The sequence below is a fragment of the Tupaia chinensis genome, unplaced genomic scaffold, assembly GCF_000334495.1.
Source record: "Tupaia chinensis unplaced genomic scaffold, TupChi_1.0 Scaffold000341_1, whole genome shotgun sequence".
Classification (NCBI taxonomy): domain Eukaryota; kingdom Metazoa; phylum Chordata; class Mammalia; order Scandentia; family Tupaiidae; genus Tupaia; species Tupaia belangeri.
This window is the reverse complement of record NW_006159835.1, coordinates 2113936-2132967: the sequence shown is the minus strand read 5'-3', so window position 1 is coordinate 2132967 and position 19032 is coordinate 2113936. Positions and strand designations below refer to the sequence as shown.

The 19032-nt window shown below is 36.6% G+C and overlaps 1 protein-coding gene across 9 annotated transcripts in view; it reads left to right on the top strand.

Moving 5' to 3' along the window:
• The window catches only part of EHBP1 (EH domain binding protein 1), a 587840-nt gene that overhangs the window by 340545 nt on the left and 228263 nt on the right, over window positions 1–19032 (top strand). For 7 of the 9 annotated variants that reach the window (XM_027773334.1, XM_027773333.1, XM_006152207.3 and 4 more), the window contains 3 exons: window positions 9850–9954; window positions 10903–11025; window positions 16294–16531. In XM_027773334.1, the coding sequence (XP_027629135.1) occupies window positions 9850–9954; window positions 10903–11025; window positions 16294–16531 (466 nt within the window). The remainder of the gene's footprint in view (window positions 1–9849; window positions 9955–10902; window positions 11026–16293; window positions 16532–19032) is intronic. The other 2 variants (XM_027773335.1, XM_006152213.3) reach the window with 1 other exon arrangement.

Below are 19032 nucleotides of genomic sequence, written 5' to 3'. Positions count from 1 at the left end.
TAGAACTCACATGAGTCAACTCAGAGTAGAAGAAATAGCAGAAGAAACAGACTCCAGATTCAGCCTACTTCCTGTGTCTTAAACTCTGGATTGTTTTATTTGTACTAAAGACAGCTGAACATTATCTAGCAGCCCCTATCCCCAAGACTATGGGAGAATTTTGCTAATATTGAGAACCCATCTGACAGCACTCAGCCCTTCCAATATTTATGAGAGAAGCCAAGAGTTTTCTGAAAGTTCACCCTAGGTATTTGAAGTAGGCTTAACCATATTAACAAAATAAAGGGGGGAAATCATATAAATATGTCAGTTGATGGAAGAAAAAGTATTTGATAAAATGGCTAAGTTTCTCAACAAATGTTTTCAATATCATTTTGCTATAGGGTACATATGCACATCAGAAAAAGAGTATGAGAGAATAGTAATTTATTATTATTTTTTAAACTTGCTATAAGTCACATGCACACCAGAGAGAGATGGTGGGGATCAGGGGGTAAAATGAGACTGCAAGCTACTAGGTCCGGGATTCAAACCATGGTTGACCCTGTGGGCCTACACACACACACACACACACACAAATTTGTGCCTATATATATAGACACAAATTGAAATCAGGATCTAAAATATATTTGGAGATGCAAAGGACCTGAGTAACCAAGTAACTCTTGAAAAAGCAAAAAAAGGAATTCTAATAGTAATATTAGCTGACAACGAGATTTACTAGAAGGCTGTGATAATCAGTGTAGTGTTATACCAGCACAACACAGACAAATAGATCAGGCAAAATGGACAATCCTGAAATAGACCCAAGTTTATTTGGTCAATTAATTTTCAAAAAAGGTGCTAACATAACTCAGTGGGGAGAATAGAATCATTTCAACAAATGAAAAAAAAAAAAAGAATCTAAGTGTCTGCCTTGCAGCACATGCAAGCATTAATTCAACATAGGTTATAGACCTAAATGTAGAAGCTTGAAGTTACAAAGATTCTGGAAAAAGGGACCAGCAGATGGTGCAGCAGTTATGTCTCTGGACTCCCACATGGACGACCATGGTTTGAGTCCTGGACCTAGAAGGTGCATGTGTGTGTGTGCCCTAAATGCTGGGAGGAGAATGGAGGAGAAGGGATTGAGACATGGCCATCCCCGGCTTGGGGATGATTTCACACTTTCCTTCTCACTGTGTCTATCTCTTCTGTCTGTCTTTCTCTGGTGAGTGCACATGTCCTAAGGCAAAAACCTCTAAAAAAATAAAAGAGATTCTGGGAGGAAAAAAAGGACAGAAACAAAAGCATAGGATGATATTATGATCCAAGAGTAGACAGAAGGTTCTTACACAGGACACTGAAAATAATACCATAAAAGAAAAATTCTAGAAATTAGATTTCAACAAAGATAAAAAGCTACGCTTATTAAAATAAATTATTGGGGCTAGCAGGTGGCATGGTGATTAAGGTGCTGGACTCCCACATGGCTGACTATGTCTTGAGTCCCAGACCTGGTGGCTTCCTTTCTCAATTTCTCTCTCTCTCTCTTGTCAAATTTAATAAATAAATAAATATCAATAAAATTGAATCAATAACTCTTTTTAAAAATGAAATAAAATAATCTAATCACAGAATAAAAGAAAATAATCATGGGACCAGTAGGTGGTGTGGTGGTTAAGGCCCACCTTGGTTCAAGTCCTTAACTTGGTCCCCAGAAGGGGAAGGGATTGGTGCGTGGTCATCCCTCCAAGGGTTTATTTCTCACTTTCCCTCTCACTGTCTCTCTCTAACAAGCACATATGTCCTATGGCAAAAACCTAAAAAAGAAGAAAGAAAATAGTCTCTAAGTGTATATCTGACACAGGTCTTATTTCCAGAGATGCACAACTGTTGAAATCCAGTTTTGTATGTATTAGGAGAATGTCTAGGGGCATTAGGGTAGAAATGCTCACTAGGCAGAAATTCAAGTTCTTACACTTCATATATAGTTGAGAATTATCTTCTTTTATGTGTGTGGTTAAACTGAAAGAATAGATGATTTTTTTCCAGCAAGAACAGATTTAGGAGGGAAAAAACAATGGGACCTATTATGAGATCCTAGGAATAACAGCATTTAAGAGGCAGAGGAAAAGATCAAGACAGAAATATCAAAGCGATCTGTAAATAATCAGGAGATACCAGTGTCCTAGAAGGGCAGAAGGAATTTCATGAAAATAATGGTTATGTTTATTGAAATGGAAGTCAGATGTGATAACAGCTAAAAAGTTATCTGGAACAATTGCCAATTAGAGTACATACTGGTCAGCCCAGCTGCAGTGGTGCAAGCTGCTGAGGCCCTGTCTGTCAGACTGAGACGACATGGAAGGCCTGGTTCAGTCTAAAAGCTAGGATGCAGTGGTGTGCAATTGCAATCCCACTTCACTACTCAGCAAGTAGAGGCAGGAGAGTCATGACACAGCAAGATACTGTCTTAGTTAAGAATAAAAAATATACACATACCCACACACATTGGTGACCTTAATGAGATTGATTGTACTTTGGGAGATGGATAAAGGTAGGGATAAGAGCAGACTGCAGTGAATTGAAAGATCACTGTTAAGTGAGAAATTACAGACACCATGGTTTTGCGTTTTCATATTTAAGGTTATGTAAAAAAATGATTGAGGGATTTTTTAAAATTGGGAGCAATATAATCATATTAGTAAGTCATTGGGAAGGAACAGTTGCAGAGACAGAGGTTGAAAATGCAGGGAGAGAGAAGACTACTTTACTGGAGCAGCCCCTCCCTTCCCTGCTAGGAATTGAAAATCACATTATTTAACCTGTTATATTTATCTATAAATCAGATATTGGGACCAGCAGATGATCTCATGGCTTCCACGTAGTTGATCGCGGTTCAAGTGCCGGGACTAGCGCTTAAAACTCACGTCAAGCACATGTGCCTAAAATCCTGAGAGTAGAATGGAGAAGGGATTGTGGCATGGCCATCCCCCCGGGGGGGGGTGATTTCTCACTTTCTGTTCTGTGTCTCCAGGGAGTGCATGTGCTTGGCAGAAATCTCTCTTTAAAAACAAACAAACAAACAAATAAGTAAATAAAATATTTATGGACTTAAGCCTGTGAGAAAAATGACATCTTTTCACCTTGTTCCCTGCCAAGAAGTTGACGTGTTACTATTTTAGACCATCTTAAAATAAGATATACCTGTACTATATCTTGTTTTACTTTAGACAAGAATGAGGCTACTGGAAGATTTATAGGAATTTTCTAGCTTCAGGTAGTTTATTTTTTTCTTTTAACTCAACTACAGACTTTCTTAAAAGGAAAAAGCTACCAACTCTTCATGCGGCCACCTCCATTCTTTTTATTTTGTTCAATGTGATAATCTCTGGTGGTCAATTTCTATCTTCTTCTGCCTTCCTAACAGTAAAGAAGAGTCTCAAATTACTTGACCCTTTGCTTCGATTGCCTGCCCCTAATTTAATTTCCCTTCTTTTTCTCACCAACATGAAGCAAGCTCGGACTGACAGACTGTTACAGTGAATGCTCTGTACTACAAGTTTATTGCTCAATTTGAGTAGTACTGGATTAGAAATTGGTTTGTACTGTTTCACTGTTCATTAGCATTTCCCAGATGTGTACATTTTCAGTAAAACAAAGCTTTAATAAGTAATAAATATTACATAATATTGGAAGTTGTTTTTGGTCATTGTAGTGTATTACTGGGAAAATTCCCATTAAAAATTTTCAGAATACATTTTTGTTATTAATCTTTTTAGTTTTGAACTTTTTCAGATTCTAAATATAAAACATTGGCTTGGCTGTAGTGGAATAGGCAGTAGGGTGCTGCTATGTACAATGCTGGAGCCATATGGGAAGGCCATGAATTCAGAGATTAGTTTGATTTGAGCATGTCGAGTACCCCCCCCCCCATGATTCTAGCTGGCTCGCAGACTGATGGGGTGGGGGGCAAGTCATGGCATGGGGAGAACTTGTCAAAAATAGCTGTCTCCTCCTTGCTCCACCCCTCCTCTCTCCTCCCTGTCGTGGAAGAAATAAATAAACTTAAAAAAAAGAAAGAAAACACTATAGTAAATTTGGAAGAAAAAGGAAAGCACATTTTAATTTTTTTAAAAGTTCATTTATTTCGGGACTAGAAGATGGTATTAATGGTTCTGTCACTGGATTCCCACATAGTTGTAGGTTTGAGTCCCGGACCTGATAGCTTAAAACTCATGCCAGGCACATGTGTGTGCGTGCCCAAGATCCTGAGAGAAAAATGAAGAAGGGATTGCAGTATCACCATCCTCCCTGGGGGGTGACTTCTTGCTTTCTGTGTCTCTGTCTTTCCAGCGAGCACATATGCCCTATAGCAAAAATTTCTCTGGAAAAAAAAGAAACTTATTTTTTTATTTCATGCAAGAGAGTCAGACACACAGACAGGCATGCAGTCCTAACAAGGTCTTCATTCTGCAATCTTTTTCCTGTCTTAACTGGTCACTTGTGTACCCAGTATGCTTAGGGAGGTCCTGGGACAAAAACACAAGACCTTCCCCATGTGGTTCCAGTAGCATTACCACTGCGCCGCCACCTGGTCCAGAAGTGTACTTATTCAGAAGGAGAAATACATTATATATTTTAGGCTACAGACTCACATAGCAACTGCAAACTGAAATATTTTCATGGGAGGTTTCACAGGCTGTCCCAAACTGACCCTTTGCAGTGCTAGAACTACTCTCCACAAGTCACCTAACACTTAAATCTGGTGCTTATCCAAGATCCTTTTTCCTCTTCCCATTCAAAATAACTATCAAATCTTTCTTCTCATTTTATTCTTTAACAAATATTTATTGAGTGCCTTCTCTCATGGAGTAATAATGCTTCATCTTGCTTTCTTTTTTTTTTTTTCTCAAATACTGCTTTCAAGTTCCTACTGGAATTGTTTCTCTTAGGTTGTTGGGTTGATGCATTTTTGCATAGAAAAACAGGAAAAAATTCCTTATGAGTTTTCTGATGACCCAATATAATATACATTTGATATTTCAGTGGATCCCTGTAGTTCTCAGCATGAAGTTTACATTCTTTAGTTTGGTCACAGTAAATTTCATGATGGTACTTTATTCATCATCCCTGGTGTCTTAGATCCTATACAACTTACAGTTAATCAAGTATGTCATGTTCTGTTTGCCTCCCTTGTAACCTTATGGAATGCTTCTCTTTCCTCTTCTACTACTAATAATATATATGTCTTGTATTAGCTCAAATGTAGAAAGTCCTTCTGACCTCAAAGTGAACTTTGTGCCTCTCTTCCAGTTTCACATAGCCTAAACCACTATCTCAATCATAGTATTTATTGTGTACTATGTATTCCTTTTTTTGTCTGTCAATCCCACTAATATATAAAGCCATGAGAGCAGATACTAGTATAGGCATATAACAGGTACTTGATAAGTGTTTATTAAATAGATAACTGATACTTCTTTAGAGGTTGCTTTTTTTAAGATTAACATTTATTTACATACTAAATAAGGTCATTATTGACATAGAAAACCCAAATTGCCTTTTTATTCTGTTAATGTGAATGAAAGTTCTAAAGCCAGAGGCTCTAGGCCTAAGACCGCAAACTATAAAACTGGTGGAAAACACTAGGGATACTCTGGGAGACATCGGGGTAGGCAAAGACGACGACAATGACAACGACGATTTCGTTGTCATCGTCGTCTTCTTCTCTTCTTCTTTTCTTTTTCTTCTTCTTCTTTTCTTCTTCTCCTCCTCCTCCTCCTTCTCCTTCTTCTCTTTTTTTTTTTAGAGGCTTTTGGCTATAGGGAGCATGTGCTTGCCAGAAAGACAGAGAGAGACAGAAAGCGAGAAATCACCCCCCAGGTGGGATGGCCATACCACAATCCCTTCTCCTCCATTCTCCTCTCGGGACCTTAGGCATGCACGCACACGCGCCCAGCATGAGTCTAAGCCACCAGGTCCGGGACTCAAACCATGGTTGACTACATGTGAATCCAGCAGCATAGCCATTACACCAACTGCTGGTCCCCCTAGGCAAAGACTTCTTAAGCAAGATCCCAAAGCACAGGCAATAATCCCCTAGACGGGTGGGATTACATCAGATTAAGGAGTTTCTGCACAGCGAAGAACCCTGTAATTAGTGTGAATTGACAACCCTTGTAATGGGAGAGAATTTTTGTTAACTGTGCCTCAGCTAAGGGATTGATAACCAGAATACACAGAGAACTCAAGCAGCTTACCCAGAAGAAAATGATTAACCCAATTAAAAGATGGGAAAATGAGCTGAATAAACAACTCTCTAAGGAAGACATAGAGCAGCCAAAAAGCATATGAAAAAATGCTTGACATCCCGCATTGTAAGGGAGATGCAGGTCAAAACCACAATGAGATACCACCTAACCCCAGTCAGAATGGTGAAGATTAAAAAAACAAATAATGATAAGTACTCGAGGGGATATGGTGAAAGGGGAACACTCCTCCACTGTTGGTAGGAATTTAAATTGGGGACCAGCAGTTAGCATAATGGCTATGTCACTGGACTCCCACGTAGTCGACCGCAGTTCGAGTCCCGGACCCGGTGGCTTAAACTCACTCCGGGAACGTGTGTGCGTGCCCAAGATCCCGAGAGGAGAATGGAGGAGAAGGGATTGCGGCATGACCATCCCCCCTGGGGGGTGATTTCTCGCTTTCTGTCTCTCTGTCTCTCTCTGTCTGTCTGGCGAGTGCACGTGCCCTATAACAACAAAAAGAAAACCTCTTCAAAAAAAGAAAAAGAAAAAAAAAAAGAATGTAAATTGGTTCAGCCACTGTGGAGAATGATATGGAAGTTCCTCAACGACTTTCAAATAGAACTACTATATGATCTAGCAATTTTACTCCTGGGTATCTACCCAAAGGACAGGAGAGCACTCAGTCAGAAAAACTTTAGCACAACTATTTTCATTGCAGCATTATTCACGATTACTAAGACATGGAACCAACCTAGATGTCCACAAACAGAAGAATGGATTGAAAAATTGTGGCACATATTCTCTATGGAATACTATTCAGCCATTAAAATCAACAAGGCCCTCGAATTTGATAGAAAGTGGATGAATATGGAAGATTTGTTGCTGAGTGAACAAGTCAGGCTATGAAAGAGAGACATTGTATGTCGCCACTTAACATATACTGACTGTCCGCACTCTATGGTAGAGACTGAAAGACTGGAGAACATAAAAGTATTAAAAATTGTAATGGACACTTAGAGACAAAGTGGAGAGTATGGGAGGGGAAGAGCATAGGAAAGGAAATTTGGGGGGGAATGGAGAGGTAGGACACTTGTGGGATACAGATAAGGTTTATTATCTGTTGATGATGATGTGTATAATAGTCTCAACTGGGCTGGACTGAGGTGTATATCATGCTGGGTAAAATCTCTTCACAATCTAAATGATGTATAGCAATTTAATATATGAGTAATAATAATAAAAAATGAAGTTTTTACATACCTAAAAAAAATAATAAGGATTACTTAAGCTAACAATTAAAAGAAAAAGTTACTAGGATAGGAAGGATTATTTGTCATTAATAAAGAGAATAAAAAGAAGAAATTACTTTGGTTTAGTTATTGAGAAAATGGTTATCAGTGGTTGTTAGGTATCCCCAAAAGCATGATGAGTTTAATGTAAGTAATTTAATTTTATAATAAAGTCATCTTCATAACATTTAAGTGAATATACACATACCTAAAACCATGTAATAATAGTAATATTTTGAAGGTAAGGGCTAAGCCTCATATTTCTAAAGTATTTCTTATACTGCTCATGATATAAAATGTTTGATTAGTGATTGTGTTCCACTCATTGAGATTACATTTAATAACAAGTATTAAAATGTCTTAGCTGTTAAAAGAAAACTGTAAGTCTTTGAGCAATGTCTTTTAAAAATGACATAATATTTGCACATCTGAAAATATATACAGGGCAAATATATTGATATACAAGATAAGATAGATAATAATAATACCTCAGGCTATATACAATAATAAACTGATAATATATGCAGAACCTTTACCACAGCTTAAAAAAGTAAGGTCATAAATATTTCTTTTTCTATTTCATACTTCAAAATAAAAGTCTGTTTGCAAGAGTGCATTTGTGCATGTACACACACACATGTAATGTTTTAGATAGGATCTTATGCCTGCCTCAGCCTCCAGAGTAGCTGGGATTACAGGTACATAGCACTGTGTCCCACAGCTTCTATTTACAATTAAAAAATATACACAGCTAGTAATTAATGAAGAAGAAACCCATCATGAGATCTTTTACTCTTTTTTATTTTTCTAAAAATTACAGAGGTAGAGGGACTAGTAGTGGGAAGCACTACTAGTCCTAGCCTGGTAACATGAATGCATTCTACCTACTGAAAAATTTGCTAGGTTAACTTGAGTCAGAGTGGGGTTTAAAACTACCGGTAGAATGAAATGGGAAAATATACTTTATGAGTCTGACTATTCATTCTTATTCAAACTGAACTAAAGAGCTCATTGTGTTTAATCAAATGTATTTACTCATTTTCTGTGACATACTTTGACTATTACAAATAATTTTTTTCATGTGAAATACGTTTTCTCATTTAGACAAGGGAAATTTATAAGGTTATTAACTTTACAAATGTATTTGGCACAAAGATCTATTATAGTAGTAATTTATTAAGTCTGTTCCACTACTAATTTATGTCTTACAGGATGTAAATTCTAAAAGGACATTACTATTTGTTTTTTTCCCTTCCTTATATCTCAAGCATAGAACTTGGCATAGACCAATACGTATTTATTCAATAGATAAATGGATAAAGGCAGTCATTATTTGAAATAAAATTTAGTTTGTATATTTTGATAGACAATGTTAAAGGGCAGAACTTTTCATGTCAAATTTGTAGCTGTTTTCTATTTTCTTTCTTTCCCACTGAATGATGTAGATTGGTTTGGTATATCCTTACATCTAACTTACTTCTAGGTGCTAACTTTGGAAACATCAAGTCCTAACTATTATAGCCTAGAAGGCTCTTAATGTATTTTTAAATTGTATAATTTTCACCCAGTGAATGATAATTTCACATACTTAAGAGTTGTCTAAGATAGATATGACATAAACACACAAACACACACATACACAAACTATGCTCAAGACAAATTCTTTCTTATTTTACAGTTTTTCTCTCTTCTCTTTTTGTTCCATCTCTTATTGGCTAAATTGTAAGATTTACTAAAGCAAATATTTAAGTTGTCTTAAAAGGACAGATTCCATAGAAAACAAAAAATACATAGTAGCTCTTGCTTGCTCTTATTTTATTCTGATTTTTAGAATTCTAGAACATGAGCAAGAACTTGTATATGTAGTTCACATAGTGATATTCTTAAATTCTTTTATTTAAATTTAGAATATCATAAACCGGATATTGGATATTTTCTACAATATCAATATTTTTTTATTCTATTTCAACATATGTGTGTAAAGCACAATCTTATGTTACAAATGCTTAATGTGATTGCTGAAGGCTAGTGTCAACCTCTTGGGTTACTTATTATCTTTGTTTTGTGTTTATTAACATAAGTTTTATGTTACTAATATAAGTTTTAACAGTAAAATACTTTTTATTTTAAAATGAATATTACACTGTAATATTCAGTTAAGTGAGTATCAGTTTATATAGTTCATCAGAATAACATCTTCTGAATGTATTCTCTTGATTAACCAAACATCTCCTCTCTTTGTCTTTTGAGTAACAGCATGCTTCTATTGCTCTTTAATTAAATGACCTTACCTTACATTTGTCTCGACTGGCTTCTGTTTACAGAAATTGTAAACCAGTTGAATGCTCTGAGCAGCTTAGATGAAGATCAAGATGACTGCATAAAGCAAGCAAATATGCCTTCAGCTAAATCAGCCAGTTCCTCTGAAGGTCTAAGAGCTTTCCTCCTTTCTTTCCGCTTCTGATTGCCTGTATTTACTGTGACCTGCTACCTCTTGACTTCTGTCTGTCCTTAGCTGTCAGTTTTGTCTTTGTGTTTTTCTTGAATGTTTTCTTTGGTAATTTGTAGTGCACCAACAGGCAACACGATAACAGAACTTACCATCTTCAGGAAAGTCTTATATGAGGATCCTTAATAGAGAGTGATTTTAAAACATCTTGTAAGGGACCAGCAGTTAGCGTAATAGCTATGTCGCTGGACTCCCACGTAGTCGACCGCGGTTCGCGTCCTGGACCTGGTGGCTTAAAACTCACGCCGGGCGCGTGGGCGTGCGTGCCCAAGATCCCCAGAGGAGACTGGAGGAGAAGGGATTGCGGCGTGGCCATCCCCCCCTGGAGGGGTGATTTCTCGCTTTCTCTCTCTCTGTCTCTCTCTGTCTGTCTGGTGAGCGCACGCGCCCTATAGCAAAAAGCTCTCCAAAAAAAAAATTTTTAAAAACATCTTGTAAGATACTACTTGGTCATAAAACATGACTGTTTCTTCAGTGAGCTTATATACTATGTATACACTATTTTTTGCATATTTGCTTATATTAAGCTCATTTCAGTTATTCATAGTCAGGAGAGAAGAATTTTTTTCTAAAAATTTACAGGATCTCTTTTTATTATATTGAATTAAACTCAGATAAAAGTTTCTTTAGTATAGTTCATTATTTGATAAAATTTTCAAATGCATATGCATGTGTTTGTCTTGGTTTATTGGAAAATGTTGGTATGCTACAAAATACACAAATGACATTCTGCTGTTGTTAAAATGCTATATCTTATTATTTGCAGGTATTGTAAGTGTGCATTTTTATAATTTGAAATGTTTCATGAAAGATCTATAATTATGCTTACCCAGAACTATAGTGAGCTAACACATATGTTTATTTTCAGAGCTTATCAACAAACTTAACTTTTTGGATGAAGCAGGAAAGGACATGGCTACTGTGAATTCAAATCCATTTGATGATCCTGATGTTGCAGAATTAAATCCATTTGGAGATCCTGACTCAGAAGGTAGCAAGTTTTTTGTACTTTTAAAGTCTATGTAGTGAAGTTCTCTTGAACTCTAAGGGCAGGAAAATGTTGTCTTAAAATACTCAAAAATAATTTTTAGTTATAATGATAATATTTTTATGTTTTATACCATCAATTCTGAGTAGCTTCCATTGGCTTGTTTTTAAAGAAAAAAAGAAACCTTACATAAACAATTATATGGAGGTTTATTTGTTAGAGAGTACATGTGCTCACCAGAGAGAGACGGAGTTGGGGAGAAGAGAAAGCACCCCCCCACACACACACAAGGAATAGTCATGCCACAATCCCTTTTCCTCCATTTCTTCCTCCTTTTGGTATTTTGAACACCCATACACAGGCACCTGGCATTTTTCTTAAGCTGCTGGGTCTGGGATTCCTACCATGCTATTGGTATGATCTGGCTGCCTTTATGTAACTAGCATACTGTAAAGGCTCATTCATTTGGGCCTACCAAGTGAAGGCAGGTGGTGGAACATGCTGATACTGGGGAAGAGGAGGTAGCTCCTCTGTACAGTTCCTCTGCCCTAACACGTAGAGAATCTGAGGAGCCCCTCTGCTCTCAAAATTCTAAGTCTCTGACTGAGAACCGTAATTACGAGAATGAGCTGTGCACGCGGCAGCATAGTGCAGATAGGAGGCTGAGAGCCACTGCCATCCTCTTCACAACATGCTTGTAAGGAATCAAACCAGGGTATTTTCCCCCCGAGTCATTTTCCTTATCAAATAGTTTTGACCTTTTAAAGCCTGGATAAGGGCTATTGAAGATGTGAGACTTCTGTTTAATTAAACTCTGCTCAAAGTAAATGCAAGAATGATTAACCACTATTTACATCTTTTGACTACTCTTAAGAGAGCTTCATGAGCTTTTACAAATTTTGCTACTGCCTATTATGGTGGAAAAATGAGATTTCAGCTTTAGGGTTCACTCTTTAAGAAAGTATCATTTCATAATCCCTTCTTCTCTTCTCCCTTTACTTTCTCCCTTCTTACTAGACTCCAAATTAGTAAATTGTAATTAATGAGATTTTATTTTATCGTGTTTCTGTATATGGTGAACATATTTAAAATCTTAATGAACGTTACAGTAAATCTTAGAGGCAGTTAGTTCCGCTATCTGTTTTCACAGACTAGGAAGCTGAGGTCCAGAGCATTTAAGTGATTTGAACCTGAGTAACTGGTGATAGAGTTGGAGTCTTCTTTCATCCGCATAGCTTCTCTTCAGTTGCATACGGTGTACTTCTGCATATATTGAATTTGAAAAATTACCAAAATATTTTGAGACATCAGTATTTGAGTTTTCCATTTCAAAATCAAATAAGTAATTTTTTTTATGTGTGAGTCTGCTTTTCAAGGTGTAGAAGGGAATAGCAGATAACACATAAGATTACATTTCTATTTAGAAGAGCCAAGCCAATGCACTTTGGAATCTTTAATTATGCCTGTAGAGCTAAGAAGATATATATATATATTTTGTAGCAAAAACTAAAAAGAAAAAAATAAACAAAAGCTTGTATCCTCAAGTAACAAAAGTATTTGGAAAAGAAAAAAACATGTTGCAATTTCTATTTTTTTTTTTACTTTTACACCTTTATTTCTCTTATAGGTTTTGCATTTACAGCATTAGTTCTCCTCTTATGTTCATGAGCTTCCCATTTAGAAAGTTATTAAATGTATTTGTTAGCTTTTATATGAAGTAATCTTATATTTACCCCTCCTTTGTTGTTGGCTGTTCTACCATCTTTACATCTTGGTCTCTAGTTTGAATACTTTCTTGCTTTTGGATTTGTAACTAATGAATTTTTTGGACTGATTTTTTCAATGTTCCTTCTGAAGGTAAAAATAAAAATCTTATTTATTTTGACCTATTTTGTCAGTTTCTTAGGGATTTGAGCCCTAATACTTTGTAAGTTTGTTTGTTTGTTTTTTCAGGGAAAGTGAGAGACAGCCAGGCAGACAAGCATCCTCAACAGGGTCTCACACTGTGATTCCCTTCAGCTTTCCTAGTCAGCAGTGACCGTGATTGTGTGTGCCCAACTTGATTATGTGGGTAACTGAACCTGTGATCTTTTAAATGGATCCAGCATTGCTTGAGTAGCATGTTACTGCCATGCCCCTGAGCCAACCAGGCCCTGATATTTGTTAAGAAAAAAAATTGAATAGGCAGGGCCAGCAGGTGGTGTGGTGGTTGGGGTGCTGGACTCCCACAGGGCCAACCACAGTTTAAGTCCCAGACCTGGTGGCTTTCTCTCTCTCTCTCTCTTTCTGTCTGTCTGTCTTTCTCTGGTGAGTGCATGTGCCCTATAGCAAATTTTAAAATAATAATAATGATAAGTAAAATTGAATAAATAAATCTTTAAAAAAATTGAGTAGGCAAAACTGTACTCCCTCTTTCTTATGGAGATTAAATGCTACACTTATATTGTTACGAAGATTCTAGGAGTAGTAAGTTTGAATATTAATTTTGTGGTGTTATAAAAGGTATACAGTTTTAGACTCAACCACTGTGGTGCAGGCAGTAGTGCTTCACTGCATGATACTGAAACTCCATGGGGGGCCCTGGTTTGGATTCTGGGTAAATCTGAGGATACTGGGTGCACCCACACATGCCTGTGATCCTGGCTTGCTGGGAGTCTAGGGGGAGTGTTGCAGCATTTAAGACCTTGCCAAGGGTACCTCTCTCTCTCTTTCATTAAAAAAAGAGAGAAAGAGAAAGAAACATTTTTAAAAAGTACAAATTTAGTAAATCTCTAACATTGGCTATGTTTAAGTTTATTTCAGTATTGATTTATCATAATTTTGTGAATTCTCCTTTACATTTAAAATTAATTTACTGTAGTAAACAGAATTTCAATCGAAAAGTATTCTGTTTTGTTATATTTTTTAAATACAAAAATAAAATAGATTCTCTGGGCTAATGTCTAAGTAGCTTGACTTTAAAAATGTAAAGGTCATTAATACTGGGCCACCGAAAAAGTCACAACGTATTTTGACATAGAAAAACAGAAAAATACATCATGACTTTTCTGACAACTTAATAGTTTTCAGTCATGGACATTTTTTTAAAGGGTTATTTTATTTAATTTATTGCTTTTTAATTTGACCAGAGAGAGTCAGAGAGACAGAGGGAAAGTGAAAAAGCAAGCCACTGGGTCCGAGACTCGAACCGTAGTTGGCCATATCCAGCACCTTAACCATCATGCCACCTGCCAGCCCCAATCATGGAAAGTTTTATGATAATGAGAATAAGTTGCTTGAAATGTTGTTTTTGAAAGTTAAAATTTTTCTTGAAATTTTCAGTTACTACTTTTCTTCTTTCCTCTCCTAGAGTATTTTGTTAGAGTTGCATGGCATAATTAAAACTATTTTTAATGTACTATGATTATTGGCTCTCTGAAACTTTTCTCCCATTTGGGAAAATATTTATTAGAAAAATCTATGGGCAAATTTTGACAGTTTTATTACAAATTCTGGTTTTGTTTTAAAATATTTAAAAATATTGAAGATAAACCTTATTTTAAGTACTTCATAAGTATTGTTGGAAGACATGCTTTTGTAGTGGTTTTTGTGTTGTAAGACAAAGTTTTATTTTTGTTTTCAAACTGAAATTTGAAGTAATAAAATTTAGAAGAATTTAGAGTAGGGGTCAGCCCATGGCCTTGTAGTTAAGAAAGCTGACTGCTTGAGAAACATACTTGAGTGCATGTATGTACATGTATAAAATCTTGAAAGGAGGGAGAGATGGAGAAGGGACTGTAGTATGACCATTCCCTATAAGGGAGTGCTTTCTCCTCTCTCCATTTCTCTGTCTCTATCTTAGAGAGCACATGTGCCCTAAGACAAGTAAAAAAAAAAATAATTTGTGGTAACATGTCTGTCAGCTTACCAATAAGAGTTTATATAGTGATGGGGACCAGCAGGTGGCGTGGTGGTTAAGGCACTGGACACTCCCACATGGCCAACCACAGTTCGAGTCCCGGACCTGGTGGCTCACTTTCTCAGTTTCCCTCTCTCTCTTTTTCTCTCTGTGTGTCTCTCTCTGGTCAAATTAAAATAAATAAATAAAATGAAATAAATAATTATTTTTAAAAAAGAATTATTAAAAAAAGAGTTTATATAGTGCTTTCAATCTGATTATCCTGTGTCTTTTTTTTTTTTTTCCATCTCCTAATTATGCCACTCCTGTCAGAGTATTAATTGGATCCAGGTTAAAATGAAAAAAAAATTTTTTTTAATCATCTGATTAAAAATTCTAAAGATTTAAGTTCTTACAGCATACAGAAACCTGCTCTTAAAGACTTTCAGGAAACAAATTTAGTGATGTGTGGGAAGATCATTTCAAACTTTAATCCATTTTATTTTTTTCTCTTCTTTTTTTTTTGTTTAATTTGTCAGAGGGTATGTGCATGCTTCAGAGAAAGAGGGAGAGATGGAAAAGTGAGAAAGCAACCCCCAAGGGAATGGCCACACTGCAATCCTTTCTACATTTTGCCCTCCTTTCAGGATTTTGGGCACATACTTATACCAACAGTGTGTTGTTCCAAGCCACCAGGTCTGGGACTTAAACTACGTAGTCAGTCCCGTAAACCACGATTTCATAGGCTGGACCCTTAATATATTCTTTGAAAGGTAGAAATTTATGGAGCCAGCAGGTGGTGTAGCAGTTAAGGTGCTGGATTCCCACATGGTTGATTGACCATGGTTCAGGCCAGGCCAAAAAATTCCCAAGAGAAGAATGGAGAAAGGATTGCAGCCTGACCATACTCCTGGGAGGTGATTTATCACTTTCTGTCTCTCCAGTGAGCACACTAACCCTAAGCAAACATCTCTCTTCCCCTCCAAAAAAGTAGAAATTTATTATACATCAGGTTTGTGACATGCTAGTATAATGATATCAAATAAGTGATAATATAATATTACACCTCTAAGAAAGTTAAAATTTCCAAAATTGGCATGTGGTAATGTTAATATGAGAAACTCTAAAGGCTCTCATGAAAGATTAATAATTCAAAGATACCATTTTGAGGAGCACCATTCCTGGAGAAGTAGATAAAGCTCTTAGATGTCACTTCTTCTGAACTACAGGATTTGATAGCCCCTCTAAAATATATTCTTGTTTTGTTACTGCTTTGCATTTTTTCAGCCCTATAGATTTTATTAGTTTAAGCTTGCATGTTTTGAAAATGTTAAAAATGTAAGAAAATATCATGGAGTATGAATTTTAATTCATCTTTTTCTGTTATTTTATAGAACCGATCACTGAAACAGCCTCACCTAAAAAAACAGAGGAATCTTTTTATAACATCTATAATCCCTTTAAAGAGGTACAGACTCCACAATATTTGAACCCATTTGATGAGCCAGAAACTTTTGTAACTATTAAGGATTCTCCTCCCCATTCTACAAAAAGAAAAAATATACGACCCGTGGACATGAGCAAGTACCTCTATGCTGATAGTTCTAAAAGTGAAGAAGAAGAGTTGGATGAGTAAGTATATTTAATTTTTCAATCATCACAAGTCAGTCTCTCTATTAACTAAAGTGATCCTTCTGTAATATAACTTAGGTGGGTATCCATTTCATCCTCCAGCTAAATTTTTATAATCTTAACCCTTATTCTCGCCCTCTCTTCTGTGTTGGGCTATCTGCACCATAAACAAATGAATAAGAGAGATATGTTCTGGGAATGTCTGTCTAGAATTCTAATCTTGTCTTCTCAAAGAAACCACGATATAAATGTTATTTCGGTTTTTAATTGAATATTGTATGCTTTATATTTCAGTTCTAGTACAGATCTGTTGTGGGAACCAAATAATCATTTATCATATTGATTTGATGAGAAAACTTATTTGAATGCTAAACAATAATACCAAAACATTTCTAAATTAGGGTTATGGACTGGCTCTGTAGCTCATCAATTAAACTGATCCCAGATGGCCAACCATGGTTTAGATCTTGGCCACACCGGCTTGAAAAACACACCAGCATGCATGCCCAAAACCCTGACAGGATGAAGAATGAAGGAAAAAAGACTGTGGCGTGATCATGCCCACTGGGGAAGTGTTTTCTCTCTCATGTGCTCACATGCACACTTGCTTCCTGGGAATGTAAATAAATGAATGAATGAATAAATGACTTATCACAAACTCATGTGAGTGAATAGTGTGATTAGGGCTACCATTTTGCCCAAATCTAGGGAGTGAACAAAAAGAGAATATATTTGCTTTATAATCTGAATTTGTACAGTACACAGCCTTCATGACTACAGACCCTGGCCCTGAGTGTATTTAAAAAGCAACAAGGGGTCATCCGGTGGCATGGTGCTTAAAGCATTGGGCTCTCAAATGGCCAACCACCATTCAAGTCCCAAACCCAGCAGCTTGAAAATCGTGTCAGGTACATGTGCATATGTGCCCAAAGTCCCAGGAGGAGAATGGAGGCGAAAGACTTGCAGCATGGCCATCCCCTGGGGAAGTGATTTCTTACTTGCCCTCTTACTGTCTCTGTTTCTGTCTGGCAGGCACATATGCCCTATGGGTACTGAAGTGGCTAGGTTTTGTGGACAGAAAAACAAATAAGAGAACTTACTCATAGACTTTAAGGGATCTATAGATGATTCTTCTTGAGTATAATGCTAAAAATTGATCAGAGCATGCATGTGAGAAAAGTACTGAGGACCAAGAAACAGAACAATCCCAGTGTTTGTTCAGGACCAAGAATAGTCTGTGTGCCCACCAGCTGGAGAGGAAAAACTTCATAACACTGGGATATCAGTATGGTCCTCAGAAGGATAGTGCCTCTGTGGTGGAGCCAGATCCTAGACTAAGCACTGTTCTGCGACTACCTTATAAAACATAAAGGCAAGACTCAAAAGAATCAAACTGATTCTGAGTAACTTTACTGCATTCTACTCAAAATTCAAGAATATTTAAGGATGTACCAAAAAACCCAGCATCCAAAACATAAAATTCATGCTGACAGCCAGTAAAAAATACATCAGGCCTGTAGTAAGCAGGAAAATCTGACCCAAAATGAAGAGAAAAACCTAGTCATTAGAGATGGATGCAGAAATGAGACAGATGACTAGACAAGCATGCTAAATAACTGTTATAAATACATTCTGGGTGTTCAAACAAAACATGAGCATGGATGATATAAAAATTCCAAATTGAATTTATAGAGATGAGAAATACAAAGGCTGAGATGAAGTCAACTACTGGATATATATAGTTAACCCATTTTAGATACTGCTGACAGAAATATTGGTGAACCTAAAGACAGAGCGGTACAGACTGTCCAGATTGAAACATAAGAAAAGGAAAATGAACAGAGGATCAGTGAGTTGTGGTCTAATATGTAAGATTAAAGTTACATAAGGAGAGGAGAGAGGGTGAGGGAGATAGAAAAAAATATTTGAAGAAATAGTAGCCAAAAATGCTAGAAATTTTAAAAATGTATAAACCTACGGGTTCAGATGTGAGATGAGCCTCAAGTACAGGAAACATGAAGAAAATCATAGCAAGACTTCTCAATAAAAATCATTCAAGTCAGAGGCAACGTGATGATATGCTTGAAGTACTAAAGAAACCAACACAAAAATCCTATCAGCACAAATTTCCTTTTTAATTATTTTTTATTTAACTTTATTCCTTGTCATTATATTATTATTATTATTATTTTGAAGTTGACCAGAGAGAGAAGGAAAGTGAGAAAGCAAGCCGCCAGATCCGAGACTCAAACTATGGTCAGCCATGTGGGAGTCCAGCCACATTAACTACCACACCGCCTGCGGGCCCCACTATCAGTACAAATTTCTATTCCTAGCCCTCCACTCCTTGCCAACAGGCAAAATAATGAAATTTCCCAAGCATCAAAAAGCTGAGAGAATTCCTACTATCAGATTTGCTAAAAAGAAAAAAAAATGTTAAAAAAGAAGTCCTCAGGCAGGAGAAAAATGGCATCATTTGGAAATTTGGATCTGCGCAAAGA